The 25,197-nt window shown below is 45.9% G+C and overlaps 1 protein-coding gene across 6 annotated transcripts in view; it reads left to right on the forward strand.

Moving 5' to 3' along the window:
* Positions 1 to 24,853, forward strand: part of KCNT1 (potassium sodium-activated channel subfamily T member 1) — a 363,573-nt gene extending 338,720 nt beyond the window's left edge. For 4 of the 6 annotated variants that reach the window (XM_063935850.1, XM_063935852.1, XM_063935854.1 and 1 more), the window contains 9 exons: positions 240 to 351; positions 651 to 752; positions 2,190 to 2,273; positions 2,648 to 2,776; positions 3,297 to 3,317; positions 3,851 to 4,151; positions 10,752 to 10,814; positions 19,186 to 19,270; positions 19,447 to 24,853. In XM_063935850.1, coding sequence (XP_063791920.1) covers positions 240 to 351; positions 651 to 752; positions 2,190 to 2,273; positions 2,648 to 2,776; positions 3,297 to 3,317; positions 3,851 to 4,151; positions 10,752 to 10,814; positions 19,186 to 19,270; positions 19,447 to 19,570 — 1,021 coding nt within the window. In that variant the 3' untranslated portion in view covers positions 19,571 to 24,853. The remainder of the gene's footprint in view (positions 1 to 239; positions 352 to 650; positions 753 to 2,189; positions 2,274 to 2,647; positions 2,777 to 3,296; positions 3,318 to 3,850; positions 4,152 to 10,751; positions 10,815 to 19,185; positions 19,271 to 19,446) is intronic. The other 2 variants (XM_063935851.1, XM_063935855.1) reach the window with 1 other exon arrangement.
* The last annotated feature ends 344 nt before the right edge of the window (positions 24,854 to 25,197 follow it).

The raw sequence follows: 25,197 nt of genomic DNA on the forward strand, positions 1-25,197 counted from the left end.
TTATGAGATGAGTGAAGAGATGTATGTTGGTGCAGTTTGGTTAATGGCCTTGTATGTGAGTAAAAGTATTTTATATTTAATACGGTAGAATACCGGTAACCAATGGAGGGACTGACAGAGCGGATCAGCAGACGATGAACGTCTAGCGAGGAAGATCCTCTCTGTTCGCTATTATGTCGCCTTCCTACACAGCGACCATTGAAGAGGATTTACCCCTTTGTCACCTGTATGTATTGCAGATTATTTCCGAGCCTCAGTATCACCACCGAGCTGACGCATCCGTCCAACATGCGCTTTATGCAGTTCCGGGCGAAAGACTGTTACTCCCTCGCGCTCTCCAAACTGGAGAAAGTAAGTTGCAGTGTGTCATTGTGTGTGACAATCTCGTTATTTCCAGATACTAAGGAAATGTACCGTGTGCAATTACCGCCGGCGGGATCTGCTTCATGCTTATCTATCCATTCCACCACAGGGCGCACGACGGCGTCAGACTGTTGGTAATTGACATTATGATGCCGTTTGGGGGTGGGGAGGGGGCAGCAATGGCAGCTGTTTATGAAAGTAGCGGCGTGCTGCCGCCATGTAGGGGGAGGGAAGAAGTCAGGATCTCTCATGATACTTGTCTGTAACCTTTGCTCGTGTTCCTACAGAAAGAGAGAGAGAACGGCTCCAATCTGGCCTTTATGTTCCGTCTACCATTCGCCGCCGGCAGAGTGTTCAGCATCAGCATGCTGGATACATTATTATACCAGGTGATTATATACAGACCCTGCTGGAACTCGCGTACAGCGTCCCGGTTACTGATTGCACGCTTGTTAGCTATGGGTTCTGACCAGACCGTTGTTATCTGTAATATAGCGATAAAGTTCTCTGCACAGGATTGTGACGTATTAGCTCTTGGAGACACCAAGTGGTGGCCTGTGGCATTACACAATTTCATGATGTAATGTGTTAGATGAGAGCAGAAGTGGAGATAATTCCCCCCTCACCTCGTCTTGCTCTCACATTCAGGATTCCTCCGGGGCTGCCCCTGACCTCTGGAACGCCCTCCCTCGCCCTATTAGAGAGTCATCCAGTCTCCCTGCCTTCATGCTTATCGCACCTCCGCCTAACTGCAGCCCTGCCCTCTTGTCCCATTGTGTCCATCCCCTATAGATTGTAAGCTCTTATGTACAGGGTCCTCTCCCCCTTGTCTTCTCCACGTAATTGTACTAACAGCGCAATATAATTATGTATCTACTAGTTACCAGCCCGTCCAAATGACGTAATAACATAACGGTAATGACAGCGTCGGCGGCTGTGTACGCCCGAACAGAGCAATGATTGAATTGTCCCGTCGGGCGCCATCTAGTGGCTGCCTGCATGCAAAACATTTGCATTCACCCCATAGAAGGGAGGAGCCTTTTATTATATAGGATATATTAATTTTTATACTCTCTCTATTAGTCTGTGCTTTTATCTCCTTTTACGGCACTACGGAACTCTTGTGGAGCCTTATAAATAAATGATAATAGTAATAAGTTATTGGGTATATGACGAGTAATAGGTGTTATTGACCCGCACTAGCAGTAAATAATTGATGACTTCACTAGGATATGATAGGATACTGGGCACCTAGGATGGGGCTATAGTCAGGGCCTGCTCTACCATTAGGCAGATTTAGGCGTCTGCCTAGGGGAGCCACTGAATTCATCTAGCAAAGAACTGAAGGATGTCTCTATACGCGGCCGCCTCCTTTTACACTGCGCTGACTGTTGCTGCTGTGGGTAAATGACCGCGGCTAAAGGTGTTGTCCCTTTTCTCCGTATAAGTATAATGATGCAATGCACCTCCGCTCACCAAGTTGGGGGGTTGGCCCGCTGTGTCCGGGACAGGCTTGGCCCGCTGTGTCCGGGACAGGCTTGGCCCGCTGTGTCCGGGACAGGCTTGGCCCGCTGTGTCCGGGACAGACTTGGCCCGCTGTGTCCGGGACAGGCTTGGCCCGCTGTGTCCGGGACAGACTTGGCCCGCTGTGTCCGGGACAGACTTGGCCCGCTGTGTCCGGGACAGACTTGGCCCGCTGTGTCCGGGACAGACTTGGCCCGCTGTAACCAGTGCTCGTTTCTATGTATAGTTTATTAGTATTGTTGGTTTTCTGGTGAGCACAACTTATGAGAGGTTTATGTAATTGTCCTTCTATTCTTATTCAGTCCTTTGTAAAAGATTACATGATCACCATCACCAGACTTCTCCTAGGGTTGGATACAACACCGGGATCTGGATACCTCTGCGCGGTGAGTAAAACTGCGCCTCGCTCCTCCATAGTCTTCACTGGGAGGGGAGCCATGATTGCTTGTTGGTTGGTAAATCCGGTTCTCTTCCTATGCAACCACTTTCCATTAATGTGCCCCGGTCACATGCCCCCAGCAGGGAGCAACTCTTTATGGTGGTGTAACTGGTTTGTGGTGGTTTGACAGACAACATTTAAAATATCGGTGGAATCCGACAATATGGCCACTTCCACTCCACCGCGCACCTCTGTGATGTCATTCTTAGTAGGCTGCGTTCACTTTATCAATCACTACATTGGCGCCATCTATCACGCATACTTCTCTGTGATGGATTTGTATTTGCAGAAAACAAAATAAAAATAATTTTTTTGTTTCAGATGAAAATCACGGAGGACGAGCTATGGATCAGATCCTACGGGCGACTGTTCCAGAAGCTCTGTTCATCCAGCGCGGAGATCCCTATCGGAATCTACAGAACGCAGTCGCACATGTTTTCTACATCGGAGGTAAGGCGGCCCTACTCTTTACCAAGTATTTTGTGTCGCTGCCAGCTGGTGGCTCTTCAGAAATACGCTGATACCCACAGCAGCCAATTAGGTGATAACTTTAATTTGCCTAATTTGTAGTACATTAACCAAAGCTATTATGCGATTGGTTGCCATGACCATACAAAAAGGTCACAACTGTATTAAAATTACAGATGACAAATGGTGGCAAAGTATGCACAGCAGAAAGCGGCCTATCCGCATAGAAGGGCAGTGCATTTAACAGTTATGCGCAAAACATCACGCACTTTTCTGGAATATAATAAACTGCAATTCCTCATGTGGCCTTCAGGTGGCGCAGTACATTCTGAGAGCTTCCAGACTATCCAGGTTCCAATGCCGTCTGATCTGTGTATTGTACAGCTATTACTCTACGTACGGATTAAGCCTGAGAGCTGCAATATAGCTGTTGTCTGTGCAGCCAGAGTCTCCACTGTATGATCAACATGTAACACTTATGTTCTGTTTTTGCTTCTTCCAGCCGCACGACATCCGAACACAGGTACGTTTCCTGCAAACGTCTGTATGACAATGCTCTGTACACTAAATAATTCCCCTCTTACCGTATGTAAATAGTCTGTATTCTGCACTGCGTCTCCTAACTTCTGCGTCATAAAATAATGAAGCCATGTTACTAAACATGTCAAATGACAAGTTGACATCCAAATGTAGTTCTTTACTAAATGAACGTGAGGTCATCAATCCATCTGTATTAAGTAAGCATGTGTTTATGGTGGGGGCTATTATTGGTGCCTCTCCCGATATAGCATGAAGAGCATAGGATAAAGTTGGGGTGAATGTGGCTCCCATGGCGGTGCCACTTTTCTGGAAGTAGAAAATCCTCATAAAGCATGAAATATTCAGGTGTATAAAGAAAGTTCCTGGATATAAGTAAATAAAACAATAAGAATTTTCCTGCAGAATCTCCTTTCCTCCATTACTTACACAACTAGCTGCAAACCCCTTCCCCCCCTAGGGCCTGCTTGGTCTTGATGGGGTACAGTGACGTCCTTTCTATTATTTTTCAATCTTCAGTCTCAAATCTCCATCAACGTGGAGGACTGTGAAGACACTAAAGACACAAAGGAACACTGGACGGTGAAACCCAACCACCGGAACTCCACGTCCAGTGACCAGTCGGAGCACCCTCTGCTGCGCAGGAAGAGTATGCAGTGGGCGCGCAGGCTGAGCAGGAAAGGGAACAAGCAGGGGGGCAAATCGGCAGAGTGGATTAGTCAGCAGAGACTAAACCTGTACAGACGATCAGAGCGACAAGAGCTGTCCGAGCTGGTGAAAAACCGCATGAAGCACCTTGGCCTTCCCACTACGGGGTATGGTAAGTAGTGGCAGCTCCCCGGTAATACCTGCATGGCGACGGGGCTTGTGCCCCGTCACTGCCACCCTCAGCTTTGTCCGTCTCTTCTGATATTCAATCTATTTTCACCTGTGTCCTCCTTTGGTGTAGCTCGTGTCTGTCAGCCTCCTACGTAACATGATCTGTGCATCTGTTATCCGTCTATGGGAATGCGTGTCAGCATAGATCACCGACGGGTGCAGATTACTGCCATCGGGCACCAGATGCCACGCTGGGCCCTGGCTTCTGTGCCGCGCTCCGAGACCGCAGGCGCTTATTAGTCTAGTGTTAAAATGTGTGAATATAATATACATTTACAGTGACCTGACCACGTATTCTCCTACAAATGTGCAAACTGCCTACCTGACCAGAAGAGGTACAAGGCTTGGCTGCAGAGCTTACATTTAAAGCAGACCATTTTGCGTGTAGTTAAATGCTCTTCTTGAATAGAACATCAGTAACTTGCTATGGCTGATGCATCTTTTACCTATATTTGGTGGGGTCAGATGCCCCACTAGATGGTGAGGGGTGAGTGTTAGGGCACATGCACTGTGTTCCCATGCACTTGCGTATCTCCGGGTCCCTGGGAGTGTCGCAGTGATTCTGGCGGTGCTCATACTACGCAGATGGGAGCAGCGATGTAAGCCGGGCACCCATATACCCTTACTGTACTGTACTGTACTCATTGCCAGGTATGGGCTATTACGTCTGATGATAATAGATGGATCTTATACAGGCCATGCCACTAGGCCCAAGAGCTGAACGTCTGGATCATGGTGTAAATTGGACACAGATATGGGTGGCAGTGGGGCTTGTTGGAAGAGGACTGTACATGAAGTCTGACTGCAGTAGCCTACAACTGGGAATTGGGGTCATATTAGTGGCCCAATAAGGGGCAATACAGTATATATACAACTGTACCTTAAACCCAATTATTTTCTCATGCCATTTACTAGGTCTAATAGGGGTATGTAACAGTCCACTAATTAGCGACTCCCCATATGGGTTTAGGTTATGGGTGCTGACTATTCTGACCCTTCCTCTGGAAGGTGTGGAGTAGCTACGTGAAGTTGGAAGTGGTCAGGACGGGTGTGGTATGTAAGGTCAACAGTAAGTAGGTCGACAGGGTCTTTAGGTCGAGATGTTCTAGGTCGACAGGTCAAAAGTTCGACATGAGTTTTTGGATGTTTTTTTGGTGTCGTTTTCTCCGTACAGTGACCGGGAACCCAGTGTCCCCTTGCATGGCGAACGAAGGTGCCTCGTTCTGCTACCGCGGCACTCGGCACAGGTTACTATTCCCAATTGTAGTCCACTTGGATTGTAAAGTATGAAAAAAATTGTGAAAAACTCTTGTCGACCTTTTGACCTGTCGACCTAGAACATGTCGATCTAAAGACCGAATCCTGTCGGGACATAACTCCCACCGGCTGCATCGCCATGATTCAGATATGATATTCAGGTTGAGTATCCCTTATCCAAACTTCAAAATCACACATTTTTGGTTCCCGTACTGAGATAATGACACGTATATATGTATATTATATATCTATATAATATATCTATATATACACACAATATATAATATGTAAGTAATTATCTCAGTAGTGGACCCAAAAATGTGGGATTTTGGATAAGGGATACTCAACCTGTATTAGTCTCATGAGCGTTGGCGTAAAGTGACATTAACTTGAATTTTAAACCAATGTAGAACAGATGGTGAAATCATCAGGATGTTCTCCTGGTTTCCACTGATTCCAGCGTCTTGTGCGTACAGTGCGGCGGAAGCTTAGCGTATGTATTGTCATTATTTGGAAACCTCTTCCTCTGTTTCCCCAAGTCTAACTCTCCCAGACGTTCTTTTATGTCACTGTCCATTGTGCGATTACCCCTTGAAGTGGTTTTGTTGTCTACACAGAGGGTAGGCAGCCATATTGTGAGCTGAACCAGGCCACCAACTCACTAGGACCAAGGGTGCTGAGCGTGGGAGGGCGGCAGGAGCAAAGTACGCAGGCCCACGCCTGCCAGAGAGGCACAGCCACCCCTTTCAGAGGTGCAGTGCTTATGGATGAGGTCCCAAATTCCTGATTACAGCATGTCCATTTCATGCCAGGGTTTGAAATGTCTTGTGGTGGCCATTCTAGGAGTAAGTCGCTGACACACGCGTCACTCTGTGGCCTCAGTGATTTCACTAGTTCCTAGTGACCTAATCGGCTGAATATTGGTTCACAAAATGGCTGCCTGTAGGCGCCATGTCTACGTAACATAAGCTGAGGATATCTTTCTGTAAAATAACCCTGTACAGTGCCGCAGAGCAACCCTTACTACCAGAGCCGGTTCTACACCTTGTGGCACCTAGTGCAAAAGTTTCCACTGGTGCCCCCCCCCCCTCCCCAGCGGCAAAAAATAGGGGCGTGGCTTCATAGGGGAGGGGCGTGGTCAGTTATGCCCCCAGATTTGCCCCAAGTAGTTGTGCCCCCAGTAGATTTGCCCCCTGTAACTGTGCCCCCAGTAGTTGTGCCCCCTGTAGCTATGCCCCCAGTACTTGTGCCCCATCGCTGTGCCCCCTGTTGCTTTGCCCCCAGTAGTTGTGCCCTCTGTTGCTGTGCCCCCTGTTGCCTTGCCCCCAGTAGATTTGCCCCAGTAGTTGTGCCCCCTGTTGCTTTGCCCCCAGTAGTTGTGTACGCTGTCGCTGTGCCCCCAATAGTTGTGCCCTCTGCTGCTATGCTCCCTGTTGCTGTGCCCCCTGACGCTGTCAAACACACACAAAAAACAAAAAAACCAATACTTACCACTGCCTCACTCCTGCTTCCTGACTGCTGCTGCTCCGTTTGGCCTCCCGCGGCTCCTCTCTATGGACGGACCCCCCACTGCATCTTTAATAGAACCTTACATGTTTTATGTATGCTGGGGTGAGTCGTGTGGCCATTAATGGGTTATTACATATATAATTATGTGTAATCTTAACTGTGATTGTGTTATACTTCTGCCCACTGAAATCGGACATGCGAGTGATGTTCTGCGTAGGTCCTAGCATTTTCTGCGTAGCCCCCACGTCTCTGTTCTGTTATTGCATCAATCTTTATAGCGGTTTCATCACCGCGGAGAGCAGCAGAAGTGCTCTGATCAGGATGGGTTTTGGCAGGAAATATTGACCGGCACAACGGGCTCTCATGTAGACGCAACTAAGCTGCGCTGCGTTCTTGCAAAATAACATTCCTTTGTGTAGCCAAATTTACTAAATACAGTGCATCCGGAAAGTATTCACAGCGCTTCACTTTTTCCAGATTTTGTTGTTACAGCCTTATTCCAACCTGGAATAAATATATTTTTTTACTCAAAACTCTATACACAATGGGGGTCATTCCGAGTTGATCGCTAGATAAAAATGTTCGCTGCGCAGTGATGATGCAAAAAAAAGCACTTCTGCGCACGCGTGATGTACTTTCACAACAGCCGATGTAGTTTTACACAAGGTCTAGCTAAGCATTTCAGTCGCACTGCTGGCCGCAGAGTGATTGACGGAAGAGGGTGTTTCTGGGTGTCAACTGAGCGTTTTCAGGGAGTGTTCGAAAAAATGCAGGCGTGGATCGCAAGTGCTGAGTAGGTCTGGAGCTACTCTGAAACTGCACAATTTTTTTTTTGTAGTCGCTCTGCGATCCTTTCGTTCGCACTTCTGCTAAGCTAAGATACACTCCCAGAGGGCGGTGGCTTAGCGTTTGCACGGCTGCTAAAAACAGCTAGCGAGCGATAAACTCGGAATGACCCCCTATACCCCATAATGACAATGTGAAAAAGTTTTTTATTTTTTTATTTTTAGAGTTTTGCAAATTTATTTAACATAAAAAACTGAAATCACGTACATAAGTATTCACAGCTGTTGCTCAATACTTTGTTGATGCACCTTTGGCAGCAATTACAGCCTCAAGTCTTTTTGAATATGATGCCACAAGCTTGGCACACCTATCTTTGGGCAGTTTCGCCCATTCCTCTTTGCAGCACATCTCAATTTCCGTCAGGTTTGATGGGAAGTGTCGGTGCACCGCCATTTTCAGATGTCTCCAGAGATGTTCAATCGGATTCAAGTCTGGGCTATGGCTGGGCGAGTCAAGGACATTCACAGAGTTGTCCTGAAGCCACTCCTTTGATATCTTGGCTGTGTGCTTAGGGTCGTTGTCCTGCTGAAAGATGAACCGTCACCCCAGTCTGAGGTCAAGAGCGCACTGGAGCAGGTTTTCATCCAGGATGTCTTTGTACATTCATCTTTCCCTCTATCCTGACTAGTCTCCTAGTTCCTGCCACTGAAAAACATCCCCACAACATAATGCTGCCACCACCATGTTTCACTGTAGGGATGGTATTGGCCTGGTGACGAGCGGTGCTTGGTTTCCTCCAAACAGGACTCCTGGCATTCGCTCCAAAGAGTTCAATCTTTGTTTCATCAGACCATAGAATTTCTTTTCTCTGAGAGTCCTTCAGGTGCATTTTGACAAACTCCAGGCAGACCTCCATGTGCTTTTTTCGAAGGAGTGGGTTCCGTCAGGCCACTCTACCATACAGGGCTGAGTGGTGGATTGCTGCAGAGATGGTTGTTCTTCTGGAAGGTTATCCTCTCTCCACAGAGGACTGCTGTAGCTCTGACAGTGACCATTGGGTCCTTGGTCACTTCCCTGTCTAGGGCCCTTCTCGCATGATCGCTCAGTTTAGATGGCCGGCCAGCTCTAGGAAGAATCCTGGTGGTTCCGGACTTCTTCCATTTACGGATGATGGAGGCCACTGTGCTCATTGGGACCTTTAAAGCAGCAGATATTTTTCTGTACCATTCCCCACATTTGTGCCTCGAGACAATCCTGTCTCGGAGGTCTACAGACAATTCCTTTGACTTCATGCTTGGTTTGTGCTCAGACATGCACTGTCAAGTGTGGGACCTTATATAGACAGGTGAGTGCCTTTCATGTCCAGTCAACTGAATTTACCACAGATGGACTCCAATTAAGCTGTAGGAACATCTCAAGGATGATCAGTGGAAACAGGATGCATCTGAGCTCAATTTTGAGCTTCATGGCAAAGGCTGTGAATACTTACTGTATGTACATGTGATTTCTTAGTTTTTTATTTTTAGTAAATTTCCAAAAATCTCAAAAACTTTTTTCACATTATCATTATGGGGTATTGTGTATAGAATTTTGAGGGGGGGAAAATGAAATTATTCCATTTTGGAATAAGGCTGTAACATAACAAAATGTGGAAAAAGTGAAGCGCTGTGAATACTTTGCAGATGCACTGTAGTAACCCAATTGCTCTTCCATGTCCTGTTATGTCAGTTATAATATTAAGAGGTCCACACAGGTTCTTATTAAAACGCTAATATAGATGTGTTGACTTATTCACTAGAACTTCCTCTGGCGCTTAATAAACTAGTAGTAAACTTTGTGACCCACATTTGTGTATAGGACCGAAGTCTCTGTACTATGTCCCAAGTGATCAGGCTCCATTTCCTCTATGTAATGAAAGGTCATCGTGCTACCACCCATTAAGACCTTAGGGACCTACTTATTATCAGGAGCCCATCATACTTCTTTGTATACATTTATTTTTCTTAAATCGTTTTATGAAACACATCTTGCAGAGTCCGCTGAGGGATACCGCCTTGGCGGAAGAGTTATCTTACCAATTCCCCATAGCAGTATTTACAGGTGGCCAGTGTTCCCCGCCTCATGTCTCGGTTGAACCCTATCATGAAACGTCCAATGATAGGCCCCAGACTGGAAGTTGAATTTAAATCTCACAGATGAAACTCCTTTAATAAGAAGATAATTCTATCAGCTGACGCGTTTCGTAGATTTCCATGACTTCTGAAGACAGAGCACATTGATAAAGGAGTGTCTCATATCATCCCCCTAATGGTACAGACATCACTGCTAAATATTCTTTATGTACAAGTGGAGAAATACTTTTACATCACTGATTCTGTCCATCAACAAAACGCGTCAAGAAACCTATAAGTGTTACACAACACAGTGATAAGTTACAGGGCAAGCTAATTACCCTCAGTGTTTATATTTATACATCTATAAGGTGGTGACTGGGAATAAGATATTTCTGTGTAATTAGCAGGAAACAAAACATTATAAAATGTACAGAATTCACATGACGCGTTTCTGATCTATAGTTGGAGACGCTCAGGTTGGAAATAAGTGCATACTGACCGCTGTACGTAGGATGCCATGTTTAGCCACGACTGGTGATGTGGTTAGCAGTAGGTGACATGACCTTATCTTCCTCCTAAATTACAGCCGCCACTTTGCCGCATCAGCCATTTTGTGCATCCTACACGCCGTAGTGTGGGGTAGGGTGATGCGGCTTATCCGTTTGCTTGGGGCTAGTGACCTCACTGAGACATGAAGTAACTAGCGCCTCATATTTTAGCGACGCCACTAGGTAATAGCGAATGGATAGTAATGGGCCATTCTGCCCGCCGTAGACCATGGGTACGTTTTGATTCAGAACCTGAAATACGTTTCTTGCTGATCTCTCTCTCTTTCTCTCCATGTCTGTGCCTTTCTTCTCTGTATGTCTCTGTAGAGGATGTAGCAAATTTAACTGCCAGTGATGTGATGAATCGGGTAAACCTTGGATATTTGCAAGGTAATTCTCCTCCTTGGGAGTCAGGCTTGACTCAGCGCCCAATGTGATCAGGAATATGCCAACTGCCTGTCAGGGTTCCGTGCCAGCTTACAAATTACGGACAGGAGAGGTGGCTGGGGCAAGCGTCGCATCCTGTACTCTGCAGGCGCAATGTGAACGCGCCAGACGCTCAGCACAAACTCTAGCGCCCCAGTGACTGACATACCGATCAGAGGGAGGCTTGCGTCATTGATCGCGGAGTCTGGTACCAGAGGCCGCTGGGCACTAGCAGGGATCAGCTATTATAACAGCAAAGTGAATCACAGGACGCAAAATTTGTAGCAGAAAAGTCTGAAACACTTATTACTCTTTCTCAATGTAGCATAGTCACAGCTACAGACGTTACATTTATATGGGTAAATATGAGATATATATATACACCCTATATTTATGTTGTCGTCTTTATTCCTCTCTATGGATTTTGGTAAAACGGGCGCTGATTATATAGGACGTTGGGTATCGCTTGGCTCCCTACCAAGATGACATACACTTCCAATGACCTTATATAAATAATGTTGTGGGGTGGGATCAGAGAGCGGCCCACAAGTTGGCATCTTCCTCCATTGACGCGCTCATTTGTACAAAATGGCCCCTAACACGGTTCATGGAAGTCCCACAGTAACATTGTATATTGCCAGCTTCTCCGGCAGGCTGCTCACAGTGACCGAATATAGTATAAATGTCTAAAATGAATTCCACGCTGATCCCCTCTCATGAGTGGCTGACCTGGTGCCCGCTACTACTATAGATGGCAATATACAGTGTGTGGGTGCAGATAGGCTTTTACTCACTGCATGAATTCACCAGAAAAAGCTTTCTTCCATGGAGCAGAACTGGCTGCAATGACCTACAGGCCTTACCCTGAGTATACATAGTCCACGCTGTACTAACATGACTTTCCTCTATCCAGGCTATACTAACATTATACACCCGGACTATCCTCACACCATGCTGTACTAACATTATACACCCGGACTATCCTCACACCATGCTGTACTAATATTATATACACCCGGACTGTCCGCTATCCAGGCTGTACTAACATTATATACAGTACCCGGACTATCCTCACGCCATGCTGTACTAACATTATACACCCGGACTATCCTCACGCCATGCTGTACTAACATTATACACCCGGACTATCCTCACGCCATGCTGTACTAACATTATACACCCGGACTATCCTCACACCATGCTGTACTAACATGACTATCCTCTATCCAGGCTGTACTAACATTATATACAGTACCCGGACTATCCTCACGCTATGCTGTACTAACATTATACACCCGGACTATCCTCACACCATGCTGTACTAACATGACTCCTCTATCCAGGCTGTACTAACATACAGTACCCGGACTGTCCTCACACCGTGCTGTACTAATGATATATACACCCGGACTATCCTCTATCCAGGCTGTACTAACATTATATACAGTACCCGGACTATCCTCACACCATGCTGTACTAACATGACTTTCCTCTAACCAGGCTGTACTAACATTATACACCTGGATTATCCTCACACCATGCTGTACTAACATGACTTTCCTCTATCCAGGCTGTACTAACATACAGTCCCCGGACTCTCCTCACACCGTGCTGTACGGTTGTTATTATTATATACACCCGGACTGTACTAACATTATATACAGTACCCGGACTATCTTCACGCCATGCTGTACTAACATTATACACCCGGACTATCCTCACACCATAATGTACTGACATGACTATCCTCTGTCCAGGCTGTACTAAAATTATACACCCGGACTATCCTCACACCATGCTGTACTAGCATTATAAACACCCGGACTATCCTCACACTATACTGTACTAACAGGACTATCCTCTATCCAGGCTGTACTAAAATTATACACCCGGACTATCCTCACACCATGCTGTACTAGCATTATAAACACCCGGACTATCCTCACACTATACTGTACTAACATGACTATCCTCTATCCAGGCTGTACTAACATTATACACCCAGACTATCCTCACACCATGATGTACTAGCATTATAAACACCTGAACTATCCTCACACTATGCTGTACTAACATGACTATCCTCTATCCAGGCTGTACTAACATTATATACAGTACCCGGACTATCCTCACACCATGCTGTACTAACGTTATACACCCGGACTATCCTCACACCATGCTGTACTAACGTTATACACCCGGACTATCCTCACACCATGCTGTACTAACATTATAAACACCCGGACTATACTCACACCATGCTATACTAACATTATACACCCGGACTATCCTCACACGATGCTGTACTAACATGACTATCCTCTATCCAGGCTGTACTAACATTATACACCCGGACTATCCTCACACCATGCTGTACTAGCATTATAAACACCCGGACTATCCTCACACCATGCTGTACTAACATTATACACCCGGACTATCCTCACACCATGCTGTACTAACATTATACACCCGGACAATACTCACACCATGCTGTACTAACATTATACACCTGGACTATCCTTACACCATAATGTACTAACATAACTATCCTCTATCCAGGTTGTACTAACATTATACACCCGGACTATCCTCACACCATGCTGTACTAGCATTATAAACACCCGGACTATCCTCACACCATGCTGTACTAACATGACTATCCTCTATCCAGGCTGTACTAACATTATACACCCGGACTATCCTCACACCATGCTGTACTAACATTATACACCCGGACTATACTCACGCCATGCTGTACTAACATTATACACCGGACTATCCTCACACCATAGTGTACTAACATAACTATCCTTTATCCAGGCTGTACTAACATTATACACCCGGACTATCCTCACACCATGCTGTACTAACATGACTATCCTCTATCCAGGGTGTACTAACATTATACACCCGGACTATCCTCTCACCATGCTGTACTACCATTATACACCCGGACTATCCTCACACCATGCTGTACTAACATAACTATCCTTTATCCAGGCTGTACTAACATTATACACCCGGACTATCCTCACACCATACTGTACTAGCATTATAAACACCCGGACTATCCTCACACCATGCTGTACTAACATGACTATCCTCTATCCAGGCTGTACTAACATTATACACCCGGACTATCCTCACACCATGCTGTACTGGCATTATAAACACCCGGACTATCCTCACACCATGCTGTACTAACATTATACACCCGGACTATCCTCACACGATGCTGTACTAGCATTATAAACACCCGGACTATCCTCACACCATGCTGTACTAACATGACTATCCTCTATCCAGGCTATACTAAAATTATATACAGTACCCGGACTATCCTCACACCATGCTGTACTAACATGACTATCCTCTATCCAGGCTGTACTAACATTATACACCCGGACTATCCTCACACCATACTGTACTAGCATTATAAACACCCGGACTATCCTCACACCATGCTGTACTAACATGACTATCCACTATCCAGGCTGTACTAACATTATACACCCGGACTATCCTCACACTATGCTGTACTACTAACATTATACACCTGGACTATCCTCACACCATGCTGTACTAGCATTATAAACACCCGGACTATCCTCACTCCATGCTGTACTAACATGGCTATCCTCTATCCAGGCTGTACTAACATTATATACAGTACTCAGACTATCCTCACACCATGCTGTACTAACATTATACAGTACCCGGACTATCTTCACACCATGCTGTACTAACATTATACACCCGGAATATCCTTACACCATGCTGTACTAACATATACAGTATCTGGACTATCCTCACACCATTCTGTACTAACGTATACAGTGCCCCGGACTATCCTCACATCATGCTGTACTAACATGACTATCCTCTATCCAGGCCGTACTAACATTATATACAGTACCCAGACCATCCTCACACCATGCTGTGCTAACATTATACAGTTCCCGGACTATCCACACACCATGCTGTGCTAACATGACTATCCTCTATCCAGGCTGTACTAACATTATATACAGTATCCGGACTATCCTCACACCATGCTGTGCTAACATGACTATCCTCTATCCAGGCTGTACTAACATTATATAGGGTACCCAGACTATCCTCACACCGTGCTGTACTAATATTATATACTCCCGGACTATCTTCACACCATGCTGTACTAATAGTATACACCTGGACTATCTTCACACCATGCTGTACTAATAGTATACACCCGGACTATCATCACACCATGCTGTACTAACATATACAGTACCCGGACTATCCTTATTCCAGGCTGTACTAACAGTATACACCTGGACTATGCTCACACCATGCTGTACTCACATTATACACCCGGACTATCCTCACATCATGCTGTACATCCTGACTATCCTCACACTATGTTGTACTAACATTATACACCCTGACTATCTTGACACCATGCTGTACTAATAGTATACACCCTGACTATCCTCACACCATGCTGTACTAATAGTATACACCCTGACTATCCTCACCATGCTGTACTAATAGTATACACCCTGACTATCCTCACCATGCTGTACGAACATTATATGCCCAGACTATCCTCACACCATGCTGTACTAATAGTATACACCCTGACTATCTTCACACCATGCTGTACTAACATATACAGTACCCGGACTGTCCTAACAGTCTAGGCTGTACTAACAGTATACACCTGGACTATGCTCACACCATGCTGTACTCGCATTATACACCCGGACTATCTAAAACACCATGCTGTACTCACATTATAAACCCGGACTTTCCAAAACATCATGCTGTACTCACATTATACACCCGGACTTTCCAAAACATCATGCTGTACTAATATTATATACACCCGGACTATCTTCACACCATGCTGTACTAACATATACAGTACCCGGACTATTCTTACTCCAGGCTGTACTAACAGAATACATCCTGACTATCCTCACACCATGCTGTACTCACATTATACACCCGGACTATCCAAAACACCATGCTGTACTCACATTATACACCCGGACTATCCAAAACACCATGCTGTACTCACATTATACACCCGGACTATCCAAAACACCATGCTGTACTCACATTATACACCCGGACTTTCCAAAACATCATGCTGTACTCACATTATACACCCGGACTTTCCAAAACATCATGCTGTACTAATATTATATACACTCGGACTATCTTCACACCATGCTGTACTAACATATACAGTACCCGGACTATTCTTACTCCAGGCTGTACTAACAGAATACATCCTGACTATCCTCACACCATGCTGTACTCACATTATACACCCGGACTATCCTCACACCATGCTGTACTCACATTATACACCCGGACTATCCAAAACACCATGCTGTACTCACATTATACACCCGGACTATCCAAAACACCATGCTGTATAAATATTATATACACCCTATCTTCACACCATGCTGTACTAATAGTATACACCCTGATTATCTTCACACCATGCTGTACTAACCGTATGCACCCTGACTATCCTCACACCTTGCTGTACTAACCGTATACACCCGGACTATCCTCACACCATGCTGTACTAACCGTATGCACCCTGACTATCCTCACACCATGCTGTACTAACCGTATGCACCCTGACTATCCTCACACCAGGCTGTACTAACCGTATACACCCGGACTATCCTCACACCATGCTGTACTAACCGTATGCACCCTGACTATCCTCACACCATGCTGTACTAACCGTATGCACCCTGACTATCCTCACACCATGCTGTACTAACAGTATACACCCGGACTATCCTCACACCATGCTGTACTAACAGTATACACCCGGACTATCCTCACACCATGCTGTACTAACCGTATACACCCTGACTATCCTCACACCATGCTGTACTAACAGGACTATCCTATATAACCGCTGACCCCAAGACCATACCATGCTGTGTGCAGATCATACTGTATTCATTGGCATATTTCATATGGTGGTGAGCATTCCATGTTCCCAAAGTCTAATTGTACCATTCAGCGCTTACTGCAAGGATAAATCTGTGCCTCACAAATCCAGCACAATTACAGGAGAACTATTGGTACATTGTGTGTGAGGTACAGTGTGTGGTATTGTTCAGTGTGTATCTTCATGGCAAAGCTATTTCCATGGCATGATGAATGCCTTAAGCTGGTGTCACAACAGAAGTTTTCTCTCAGCAGGGAAACCACGCAGAGGATGCTGGCAGAGAAACACTGAGTGAAGCGCTCCGCATAGCACCTGTAGTGTAATGGCATGGCACAAATCTGCTTGTGTGACACAGCCCAGACAAAACCCTTTTGTGCAACAGCAAAACTATATACAGATAATTCCTGTGGTTTATTCCCCCTGGAACCAGGCACTTACACCGCGCGCTTACTCCGGGCACTTACACTGGGCGTTACTTACATCTGCTACAGCTAATCTGCCGCCGCTCAGTATAAATGCTTTATTCTGATACGCTAGTCATAGTGTGGCGTGGTCACTTGCATGAGAGTGCACTAGCTCTATCCTGTACTGTAACACACCAGCACATCACTGTAACACACTGTAACACACCAGCACATCACTGTAACACACTGTAACATACCAGCACATCACTGTAACACACTGTAACATACCAGCACAGCATTGTAACACACTGTAACATACCAGCACAGCATTGTAACACACCAGCACAAGCGTTGCAGCACACCAGCACAGCGTTGCAGCACACCAGCACAGCGTTGTAACACACCAGCACAGCATTGTAACACACCAGCACAGCATTGCAACACACTGTAACATACCAGCACAACAGTGTAACACACTGTAACATACCAGCACAGCATTGTAACATACCAGCACAGCATTGTAGCACACCAGCACAAGCGTTGCAGCACACCAGCACAGCGTTGCAGCACACCAGCACAGCGTTCCAGAACAGCGTTGTAACACACCAGCACAGCATTGTAACACACTAGCACATCACTGTAACACACTGTAACATACCAGCACAACAGTGTAACACACTGTAACATACCAGCACAGCATTGTAACACACTGTAACACACCAGCACAGCATTGTAGCACACCAGCACAAGCGTTGCAGCACACCAGCACAGCGTTGTAACACACCAGCACAGCATTGTAACACACCAGCACAGCATTGCAACACACTGTAACATACCAGCACAGCATTGCAACACACTGTAACATACCAGCACAGCATTGCAACACACCAGCACAGCATTGTAACACACCAGCACAGCATTGCAACACACTGTAACATACCAGCACAGCATTGTAACACACCAGCACAGCATTGCAACACATTGTAACATTCAGTACAGCATTGTAACACACCATAACAGGATTGTACTCGCTGGAGGCATACTAGGACTTGCAGTAAGTGACCCGGGATTTGTCATGGTCACTTTACCTGACATCCATCCATCCAGCCAGCCATCCATCCGCTGTTTGTTACCCCTCGTTCTCTGACATCCAGATGTAAACGACTCTTTAATCTTCTCTATGAATAATAATTGTCTTCACAAAACGTGATGTTTGTTTTATGAGCATTTGTTTTTAGACGTCCTGCAAACTCTGCTTTTCCCACAGTAGGAATGATGTTCTTATGACAGGAGGCATGCGCTATGGTGGTGCCTCAGGAGGCATGCGCTATGGTGGTGCCTCAGGAGGCATGCGCTATGGTGGTGCCTCAGGAGGCATGCGCTATGGTGGTGCCTCAGGAGGCATGCGCTATGGTGGAGTCTCCGTTTTATAGTATTATATTTCTACCATATAAAGCTAGACAGTGCCTCAGAGGTTTTCCCAATTCCTGGCTACTGGTGTGACGGATATGTCCCTAATATGGAACACACGGGATAGGGGAATGATAAGTGGAAAGTTTGTTTCTTTTTAATGATCAATGTTTTTGAAAAATAAAAAGCTGCTGAGTCGGTGGATCCGGACTGTACTCTACGTAGGAAACAGATTTTTAAAGGCTAATTAGGAAACCGCCTGAATGAAGTGTGTGGTTCCAGTTACATATACTCTGACTTACGCCGGTACCTTGTTGCGGTGTATACAGACAAGTCTTGTGTATATTTCCAGCAGGAATTGCCAGTTTTTAATAATCATAATAATAAAAAAAGAAATGTTTGTATGACACAATGGCTGCACTGGAATTCTGGGCCTGTATGAAGGGGTATTGGCTGTACAGAGACATGATAACGCACAATGCAGATATAGCATACGCCGCATCTGGGGATAGAAACCAATAACGCTGCCTCTGTTTTGCTATCTTTGTAACAGACGAGATGAATGATCACCAGAACACACTGTCTTACGTCCTCATTAATCCCCCGCCGGACACACGCCTGGAGCTGAATGATATCGTGTAAGTACTGACACACGAGGAGGCAGGGAAAGGTCTTAGACAGCAAATTAAAATGTTACCTATGAAACCGCAAGAATTGATGAATGAGCCTAGGACACTGATTCTCTGATAAGTGATGGACGTATATACATAACCTGCTTCCACTATTTATCTTTTTGTATGGAATTTTCTCCTAGATATCTCATCAGGTCCGACCCTCTAGCCCACGTCGCTAATGACTCCCACAGCCGAAAGAGCAGCAATAGTTACAGGACAGAGCAGACGGGTAATCCGGAGACGCGGGACGAAACGCAGCTATGAGAACAAGCCTGACTCATGGACGCTCTGCCTGATCACACAACCCAACTGACTTCTGTATCGTGTTTATACGCAGCCGGGCTCAGCCCATGAGTCACACTCCGAATTGGACTTTGTTGGAACTCGGGGTGGAGAATGGCGACGATGCCAGCAATCCTTACAGGAAGCCTCCACCCCTAAATTGCCGGAGCTTGGCACAGACCACTACGTCCTCAGTACCGGAACATCCCGCTACTGCAGCGCAACCACAGGCTAGCAAACAATCCAAGTGATGTTTTGTATCTGCAAATACTTTCCAAACGCTTTGTTTCACACAGAAGTTTGAAAGCAATTCCACGCGTATATACTGATGCGTTCCGCACACCCCTGCGTCGGGACAGGCTAAGTGGCCCTCGCCAAAAAAAGAGAACCAACGGGATGGATCTGAGAATACAGTCTCCGATGCAGCCACTTTTCACAGACCACACAGTATTTGGGGTTTATGAAGTCGGACAATCTCTACCCTAGCTGTAATGAGCGCACAAACGGAACAGTGAGAATATACGCCGCGTTTTACAAGCAGCTGATAGGAAGACGTTGACCCTGCCCAGTTATGTTGTCCCAGCGGTTTAGCATTTGCTTGTTGTATTAATAGGTCCTCCCTCCCATTTCGTATCTAGCGCTTTTATTTATTGGGTAAGTCTATGTCTGCTGTAGGGGATGTAAAGGAACCCAGCAGCCAATGATATGGAGAGAATCGTTAGGTCTTGTGCAGCCGCTACAGCGTTACTGGCCCTTTAAGTTGTTTCCCCCCCCAACACTTTCAGCCCTCCTGCAAGTCCAGGGTACGTATTCCAGAGCAGAGCTTCACAATGGTGCTATCAGTCTTATGCCGAACGTCTCCTGAAGATGAGGCGCAACATTTATCTTCCGTTCTACAGATGTCCGTTAGAAAAGGGGTTTTGCCAATTTGTATTGTAATTCACTGTTCTAGGTGATACGTGCCAATATTCTGAGGCCTTGCACCCCCGAATCTTTATACAAACAGGTTTAAAGAGTTTCCCGCCCTAAGACGACTTTAATTTACCATCTTGTACCTAGCCTCCAGCAATGCAATATATCATTATCATCATTCTAGCTCCCATCTGTCCTCTCCAGTTGTAGATGTATATCAGGCAGAGTTGTGTTGCCCCTTGATACGACACAACTCCCTGGTTTGGATACAGTTGTATCCAGGCAGCAATTTGTGTCGTATCCCTGGGTGATGAAAATAAACCATACTGCCTGAAGACAGCTGCAGCTGAAAAGCACAAAACAGAAAAATAAGGTAGTTAGTGCAGTAGGGAACTGTGTGCGCGAGCCGAGAAATAGAAGTTATCTGACGGTTAAATAACAAGCAGCTTTAATTGTATCCATTAAGTAAAACAGACAAAAAATTCCAGTTTCCGTTGGGGCGGAATCACCGATGCCTCCAGTCCTGGACGGATTCCGTACTAAAAGGGGAACCTACCTATTTATCAGTCGGAGCTGTTATACAATCACTGGGGGGGGGCTCAACAAATTGTTAGTAACGGACATATCACTTATTGTTTTTATTGATGAACTTATCTCTGTACATTTTGTTTTGAACTTATTACGGCAAGGGGAATGTTGATTTTTTTTTTTTGTATTTTAATGTTGCATCTGATACCGGTTAATATGGTGTCCAGGTTCTTTGCAGAGAATTGTACACTAACATACAATATTTATACTGCACATTTACAAGGTACCTTATCAGTATTAATCCCCATCCCTTACCGGGAGTAGAATAAACCTGTTATTGATGAGGCAGTGTTTCTGGCTGATGGTTATTACAGGAGCTTACAGTCACTGGCGCAGTTGGAAGCAGCCAAATTATCTAATGTCGCCGAATAGGCAGCATGTCCATTACTATACCATTGGTACGTTCCATATAATGGCCGCCCCCGCTGCCTGTAGGCATGGTAGAGGCCACGTCTTACATTATTATTTGACCCCATTTCAGAACGACATAGGCTTTGGCTGGACTGGTCGCATATCGTAGGAATGCTTCGTATTTACCAGTCAGACGGTCACAGCGAATCTGCCAGAATGGATGGTGGTCAACGATTTCCAAACCGGCTGTCATTTTGGTTTGGCCGAACCATTATTGCCCGCTGTTTGTCCCACCAATAATGGCAAGTGCTGGGAAGGCGCGTTGAGGTTTCAGAATTAGAAGCGTCCAAGCGTCCCTATTTATGGTGGGACTGTACAGCTGTCATGGCAGACAGGACATTTGCCCCAAATGCTGCGTGTTATGGCGATGTACTGGCGGTGGGGAGCTGGTACCAAGTGCATCTGCTATGGAGGTTGTGTTTAGTGGACGAGCTCGCCATGCAGAGGCACTAGACGTGTGCCGGTTGTGGCCACACCCATGTAGCGACACACCCCTTTCTGAGGCGTCCTGCTTTACAGTAGGTGAGTGTGGTGTGTTGTCATTGTGTATACTTTCATGGCCTGTACTGAGCCAAAATAAGGCGTTATAGCCACAAATGTTAAATTCTCCTTGTACTCCTTCCCGAATCCCCCCCACAGACATAGCGGCAGAGCCACCGTCTTCTGACTGCCTGGCTTTAGTGGGTTCCAATCAGTGGATAGACAGTGTCCAGCTAGACAGGCAATAGGTCTATCCCATGTGGTCGCAGGGCTGGCGTTGTGTACTTGCCGCATTATGCCAACCTGGGTGCAGTTTCTCAGACCTCCGCCCACTGCAACACCGGCCCATCCCCCATCCTGTCCCACCCACTTCCCAGCGTTACACCTACCCCCCCCCCCATATGTGTCGTTTGTGTGTATGAGAGACATGTTTCCAGGCGGCTCCGGTTGTTGGAGTGTTGCATACGTTTATGGGTCTCAGTTATTGGCACTGTAAGTATAGATAATAACTTTATTTATAATATATAGCGCTCTTTCTCCAGCGGGACTCACAAAATGTCTGAGCCCAGCTTGGGGAGAATGTTCTTTATTTATGACATAATATCAATATATTATCCGACTAATATTCATAAGATATCCCACCCAAAAATGGCCCCATCCTTTGTGTGTAGGTGCCCGGTTTCCCTGCCCTCTGTAAATAATGTAGTGGTGGCGGAGAGGGGGCATGTATTGAGTTGCGCTATTTCTGCTGGCGTCCCTGTGTTAGATGTATAGAGATGTACGTCACACCATTCTAGCTAATCACAAGGGTGGCACATTCACATCTCACAAATAATTACAGACTGACAAATACACTCCGACCCCCCCAGGGTGCATCACTCCTGGAAATAAGCCCTGTAACCCGCTGGAGGCCAGAGATGCCACATTCCCACCTTGTATGTCCCTTCCAGCTAATTAAAGATACTGCTGATTTAATATTAAATATACAGACGTTTACGTGTGACTTTTTTCAGTGTCCAAATTAAAATAGATTAATAATCCCCTTTCAGACTGGCAGAGCCGGGTCGCACCTGGGAATTTCTACACGGGTGCTTCCCAGGTGCGACCTGGCTTGAGACCCCTTTCAGGCTTGCGGCGCATATTGACGGGATGAAGTCACCACCAAAGCTACAGGAGGCGATGCTTGAAGATGATCATCTCCAAATGCTGCCGCCTCCTATGCAGATAATGGGTTTCGGGTCGCCTTGATCTGGTTTACCGTTCACACTGCACACATCCCAGGTTGATTCCGGCTTCAACCCAGGTTGCGACCTTGAATAAAATGCTGGGACGCTCGATTCGGGATATTCCTTTAGGACCCTTTCAGACTAAGCAACATCCTGGGTTGATGCGGATTCACGTGCAAGAACCCGGGACGTTTTTGCTGGTCTGGAAGGGGGTATAAATAACATTCCATTAAGGCAACATTTTTCTCTGCCCTTTTATATATAGTTCGCTGTGAAACCCACAAACTGCCTCAATCCTGATGAGAACAGGAGAAAATGAGCCTTAGAAACGTTCTCGGCTATTACTTTCCCCATGTCTCCTATTTCCAGCACGCGGCTGATGACGATTCCACAATCTGCAGCGTATCCCATCACCCACAACGAATGAGAAGTTTTCTCTCCTTGTTAAACGCGTTGTAGGTGGAAAATCCCCAACTCGTACATTCCGATTGTTGCGCCATACGTACGCTTCTAAGGAATCCCTCATTTTGTTAATTGCTGGAAATAGTAAATAAGATCATCTCAGTGTAATGTATTAATGACGGGTGTAGATATATTATTAATGGTATCTAGCAGGTGATATACAGTATGTACAGTAGGTTAGTCGCCAATACCTACTTCCTGCAGATAGCACGCTGTAAGCCGGGACAACGCACAATGGGAGTGTTGCGCATCTGCCAATTTATATATTCTCTAAACCTTTGTCTACTAGTGATCTGTCTGATATCCACTTCTATGTGAGGGACCAGCTAGCCGAGTACTGAGGTTGTCCATTGCCCACCTGAAAGCAGTGATCTGCTAGTGCCTTCTATAATCAATGTATACACCCTGCGGGATGGTCTTATATGCAATACCTCCTACATGGCCAGCGCCTGTGGGCTCCCAGGAGAATGACTGACGTGGGGCCACAACTACATGCCAGGCTGAGTATCACTGGCGTAGGCAGCGCCTCTCAGGCCGGTGTGGATAATATAGGGGAATTATATTAGCCAAGTACCCCACGGTAACGGGCGCTGGCTCTGAGCGGGTACTGTACTACCTGGATGTGCTGCCAACTCACCAAGCGGCATCACCGGGAAGTGACTATGGTGCCAAATCTGGCAATTTCACCTATAGCACGTTATCACCCCACATATGTAATGTAATCAGCTGATGTGACCCTGACGCCCGTCAGTAGGAATGACATTGTATCCCGCTTTCTTATAGACTTAAATACCATTTTATATCTGATATATCTGCTTTGATACTTCTTTGTCATTACACAATGCAATCAATAGTATATACTGTGTGTGTATAAAGATAGATTATATACACACATATGGTATATTGATAATATCTGTATGTATTGCCTTCAATGAGCGAGCTTTTATTGATACAAGCATATCACTTTGTTACACGTCTTTCCTAGCAGAAGACCCCCCCACGCTGTACAGAGCGCATGTATTTTCTCACTTGCTTCTGACCGGTGCCGGCATCCTGCGTCCGAGCGAGGGCCGTTGCGGGCCGCAGGACTGGCAAATGCCGTTTTGTACATTTTTTTCTTAAACTCTGTTCTACAGTATGTAAAGAAAGTATTAAAATATGGAGACGGCTGCATGCAGCTATATTACACATGTGTGGTTCCTTGTGTCGTGTGCATGAAACTAGCTGGTTTAATGGACTGAGCTAATGACACACAGGCTTACCCCAGCTGGGACACCCTCTCCCAGGGCCCATCCATCTCACCTCTCACCCCGAGTGCCCAACACAGGCCTCTGAGATCTGCACAAACATCACATATCTGTATGGTCATGCCCCATCCCCTCCCGTATGTGGTCTGGATGAGGAATGAGAAGAGATCATGGGGTAAATTTACTAAAGGGTGATTTTAAAATCAACAGGTTTTCTGACTGCAAAATCCGCATATTTATCATCCGTCGGGTTTCAGCGTCGATTGAAAACCGACATCTATGT

The sequence above is a fragment of the Pseudophryne corroboree genome, chromosome 8 (genome assembly GCF_028390025.1).
Source record: "Pseudophryne corroboree isolate aPseCor3 chromosome 8, aPseCor3.hap2, whole genome shotgun sequence".
Classification (NCBI taxonomy): domain Eukaryota; kingdom Metazoa; phylum Chordata; class Amphibia; order Anura; family Myobatrachidae; genus Pseudophryne; species Pseudophryne corroboree.